This window comes from Anopheles marshallii, chromosome 2, assembly GCF_943734725.1.
Source record: "Anopheles marshallii chromosome 2, idAnoMarsDA_429_01, whole genome shotgun sequence".
Taxonomy (NCBI): domain Eukaryota; kingdom Metazoa; phylum Arthropoda; class Insecta; order Diptera; family Culicidae; genus Anopheles; species Anopheles marshallii.
Window position 1 is genome coordinate 53,331,892 of NC_071326.1, and position 4,888 is coordinate 53,336,779.

At 43.2% G+C, this 4,888-nt stretch overlaps 1 protein-coding gene across 1 annotated transcript; it reads left to right on the top strand.

The window, feature by feature from the left end:
• The first annotated feature begins 2,413 nt into the window (after window positions 1-2,413).
• LOC128718631 (segmentation protein fushi tarazu) lies at window positions 2,414-4,020 on the top strand. The gene is made up of 2 exons (XM_053812253.1): window positions 2,414-3,395; window positions 3,464-4,020. The coding sequence occupies exons 1-2, from the start codon at window positions 2,414-2,416 to the stop codon at window positions 4,018-4,020; spliced, it is 1,539 nt and encodes a 512-aa protein (XP_053668228.1).
• The last annotated feature ends 868 nt before the right edge of the window (window positions 4,021-4,888 follow it).

Sequence of the window (4,888 nt, forward strand, 5' to 3'; positions counted from 1 at the left end):
ACAGGCTGATTTTTTTTTGTTATGGATCAATACACCAAACTTATACTTATAAATACAGGAACAAAATGCATGCACTGGACGTTGATACTTGAATTTAAATAAAAGTAGTCTGCTGTAAAAGTAGGTGAAATCCATCCCTTAAACGGATAAAGCTACCAAAACAAAAAATGAGCTGCGAAAAATTTTGAATCGACGAGGGAGTGCATATGCAAACGAATTGTTTATAATCCTTTGAGAGGTGTTTTTAGCGATAGCCAACAGTAACATTCTTGTCCACTGTCTTAGCTTTGTGGCGAAGCCAGTATCATTTATTACTGATAATTGATGATTACCTGTCGGTGTAATCGTGTCCCATGAATGGAAATCCATTAGAAAACATGGTCAAGCACTGGCTAGAGGTTCATGGACAGGGTTATGAAATCATCATTGGATTTAAAATACTGTTGCCTGGTTGTCTGGAGGGATGCGAATGAACAAATAGGATGTAATCTGCCGGCGCCTGTTGCATGCCAGCGCATAGTGTGGCGTACATGATTAATGATTTGAATTTTCGAGGGTCTTAATGTAGAAAGGTAAAGGCCCGTGCGGCTTAATTCTACCAACCCGGTATTTGTAAGATGTAACCAACCCGGTACCCCATCATTGGTAGCGCTGACTTATTGATGACGGCACTGGACGTTGCAACTTAGTGGTAATGCACATCTAAACTAAAACCCGGTCTTGGACTATGCGTTACATCTGTCGCTTTCTATGTGCAAAACTGAACCATTCAATATCTGAGCAGACATCGGAGAGATAAATGATGTGTTGCACTGCATTCGCGTGCTATTCGTGCACCTCTAGCTGATACCTCACTCGGTATAATCGATACCACAGGACTTTTCGTCCCAAATTCGGGAACATTTGTTCCAACTCTCTGTCACACTAGTTTAATTTATGACTATTTATTTATTTCATTGCCTGCACTTTTCCATAGCAAAAATTTCCAATGGTTCCGTTTGATTCATTCTCCCGGGCGGGTGATGTTTCGCGTTCATTTGGGAAGCGTTATATCTTATAGAACGATATAGAAATGGTAGCAATACGGGGATTAATAAGGGAGTCAAAAATCTGAATCAACGTCACTACTCACCGAACAATCAATCGGAGGAAAGTTGGGAGGTTCGAACATGGGTGATTGCTTCCTTTTGCTAGGGGGTGGTAGCATTGAAAGGATGGTACAATGCATACGGTATGGTTTCGGTTCTCTTTTCGATGTATTTTTCATTTTTGCTCAGTCTTCCTCCCAATGAGCTGGAGAATCGATGAGTTACAATTCAATTTGAACCACATGGAAAACAAACGCTTCTGTTCATCATATGCGTTTGGCAGGATGTTTCACAATACGTAATGATACACAGTGCAAGATATAGGTAGGGGTGCCAAGAGCTTCCAAACTTCGTAAGAGCCGTTTGTGGAAATGCTACCCCTCTGTGTGTGTTTTACACCATACACAGAATCACGCTCAACCGTACAGCCGGCTAACTAAACATTTGTTAAAGGTAAATTAAGATGATTTTGGTGAAACAGACGACCAGTAAGTAAAAATATACCATAATACATGAAAATAATATGAACTCATTCAGTTAATACTTTCCACGCGTCGTTCACTGGAAATTCGGTAGCTGACATAAATTGTAGCCGACCTTCACGCCTCCTACGGGTTGAAGCAATTATGTACGATTGCTGCTGATGAATTACAATATTTCCTTAGCCTTGATGGCAAAGAGACGGAATGAAATTTGTCAATACAATACAATACATTTCATACTATCCTTGAGAGATAATGCAACCATGGGAGCATGCCTAGGTAGTTTAATATTTTGTATTCTGATTTTGTATTTGTCTGGATATTTGTGGGTGTAAATAGGAACGAAGCGTACGGCATGTACTTTCAATATATATCGAGCCTTGTTATGTAGTTTTGACCGTAGGATGTGCATGTGTGAGTGGTTTATGCGTATTAGGATTAGGGTAATCATTGCCGCTACCCTGCACGGAGGGGAAATTTTTTCGTCCTCCGGTTCTACCTTCGCTTCGCTAGGTTTATCGCTCTATTCTAGGGTCTTCCCTGCAAACACTTCACGTGCATGGGAGTGCAAAGGATGCAGAGAAGTTTTATTGTATTTATTTTTGCGCCTGCTGTATGCTGTTGGGTTAGGTCGTGTGCCACCGAATGTTATTGCCATAGATGCGAAAACCCGAGCACAACATAAAGGTAAAGAATTCGATGACAAAAATCGCCAGCTTGGTCTACGCAGCATTCATTCGTTTCTGAATAGCGTACGTGATACGATCGATCCGTGGAGTGCAGTTTCAACAGATTTTAACACAAAACCACAGTGTATACACGATTGAGAAAGATTTCGGAAAAATGGCAGCAACACATCCACTCTATAATGAGTACCAAACCAGCTACTACAGCTCTTGCTACAACTATTCGTCCCTTGGGCAAGAGCAATTTATTGCAAATCATTATCAAACGGCTATGCAGCATACGAACAGTGACTCGAGTGTACCACAGGTACAGCAACTACAAACTCCACAATACGCATCGCAGCAACAACAGGGAAATCATACTTCGCCAACAGCATCGTCTTCAGCGATTGGTTATCCTTCCACGGGGCAGTATTATGCTGATGGACAATTTAGCGCAACCCAGTTCAACGGCAAACGTTATCAACAAATGGATCAGTGTAGCAATCAGTTTGATAGCTACTTTAGTTATCCATATCAGCCTATTGCACATCATAATTCGTATGGCACACAAGGCCACGCAGGCGAACACTGGTTTAGAGCAAATGAATCCGAGTACTTCAATGTCGGAATGGTGGGCTGTAGCAAGATTGGCGAAGTTGTTAAGGAACCAGCGATGAAGAGGAAGTATTCTGAGGACTTTGATAAACATGCAGAGGACACATCAGCTGTGGAAGGCAATGACACAACGGATTCTCCTGCTTTGCGAGCGCTGCTTACTAATCCGGCTAAAAAGCTGAAGTACAATCCCCATTACGCTAGCGGCATGAGGAAGAATTTGGTTCGTCGGGCTGCAGCAACGATAGGTTGCAGTAATGGTATTGTTTCTCCTGCTGCCAGTGATCGCATCGTTCCCGATATTGTGCCTTTATCACCTAACAAAACAGATGATAGTATCGACAGCCTATTGGACACCACCTCAAAGAACGGTGTAGATACGACGCGGGGCGCAAACTACACGCTGCACAATCTAGGACAACCGAGCACACCGAACTACGATGGCGTTAGCACTCCGCCTCTTTCACCAAAGGATATGGAATGTGCAATCTCATCGCAAACGCTAACGGGCCAGTCCTGGAACCAAAATGGAGATTCAGAAGGTATGTTCATATTCTCAAAAGGCGTGATTGACCTGTTGCTTACACAGTTTTATTTACTCTCATTACAGAACACCCGAAAGAAGCTTCCAAACGCACTAGGCAATCATACTCCCGTCATCAAACACTTGAATTGGAAAAGGAGTTCCATTTCAACCGGTACTTGAATCGAAGACGTCGTATCGAGATTGCGAACACCCTTAAGCTGACCGAGAGACAAATCAAGATTTGGTTCCAGAATCGACGCATGAAAGCAAAGAAGGATCATTCGTCATCAACAAATACACCGGATCTGGTATTGGACGGTGACTTATCGCAGCCATCGGCCGTAGGATCGGCTATAATAGCACAATCTCAACTTCCGATCAGTAGTGATTCGCGCCCTATGTCGTTAATTTCACCACCTACAACTAACGCTATTCATAAGTTAGGAGGTCTTCAGTCAGAGCAACAGGCGGTTAGCCAGTGGCCGTATCATCATCCGGACCATCCGCAGAATCACTATTACTACTCGCACCAGTTATCGCCAAACGGGTTTCAGAACTTGAATGGCACTTCCGGCGGAGCTTCTTACAATCATCAATCGTATCAATCGACTGCTATATATAATGCTTCGAGTTTTGTATGAGACAGTAACAAGCCATCCAAGTTGTACCGTCTAAGTTACCCAGCGATCATGTGATGCCTTGGCAGTAAACTGTTGTAAGGAAGTAGATATATTGTATTACACGCTAGCGTTTCGAAATGTGATATTTAGTTTGATATGACGTCTCAGCGGAGATTCAGGTCCTCAATTGAAGTTATAAAATAAAGCACATATAGAAAAAGAATCGAACTCTGCGTCACATTAAGATTTCGAATGCGCAGAAACGCCATTTATTCGGAATATTTGCGCAATCGCCCTTGCTTGGTTTACTTCCATGAAGCAGCTGTCCCGGGGTGAACATTTAACATTTGTGGTAAAGTGCAGTTTTGTTCATTTCCACACTTAAACCAAAGCAAGAACAGAAAACCATCGGTACCACAGGCAGAGTACGAGGGAAGTGTGTGAATGTGTATGGATTTCCGAATACACCAGAATCAGCGTGTGAAGCGGAATGCAAAACATATGGGTTTTCGGGATGTTTGCTTTCGCATCCCTCGGCCGGAAAAGCAGGCAAAGCATGTGATGAGGGGACAATCATATCCCTCAGCGGCGGTTGAAAGTGCATCCCATGAAAAACGAGCAGAAAGAAAAGCCTCACGCAGTTTCGACCATCGGCAGGGGTGGCGTTTCTTTACGGGGCAGTGTGCTGCCGAAGGCGTACGAATCGAACACCAGGGGAGTAAAATCTGCCACGGTGACAGCTTAGGACGAGATAATCGCTTCACAGTTAGCACAGTAAGGGCGTTTCGGAAGGTGAAGTAGTGTGGTATGATGTCATGATTGGCTGACTTACAGATTTAGGCGTTAATCTGATCGAGCTAAGTGCACGACAGAAGCTTTTGAAACAATG

What these genes read in the sequence shown, in the direction of transcription:
- LOC128718631 (XM_053812253.1), top strand. Translation starts at nt 2,414, where the DNA reads ATGGCAGCAACACATCCACTCTATAATGAGTACCAAACCAGCTACTAC. An exon ending in CCAAAATGGAGATTCAGAAG is followed by an intron (nt 3,396 to 3,463) that starts GTATGTTCATAT and finishes CTCTCATTACAG; the next exon opens with AACACCCGAAAGAAGCTTCC.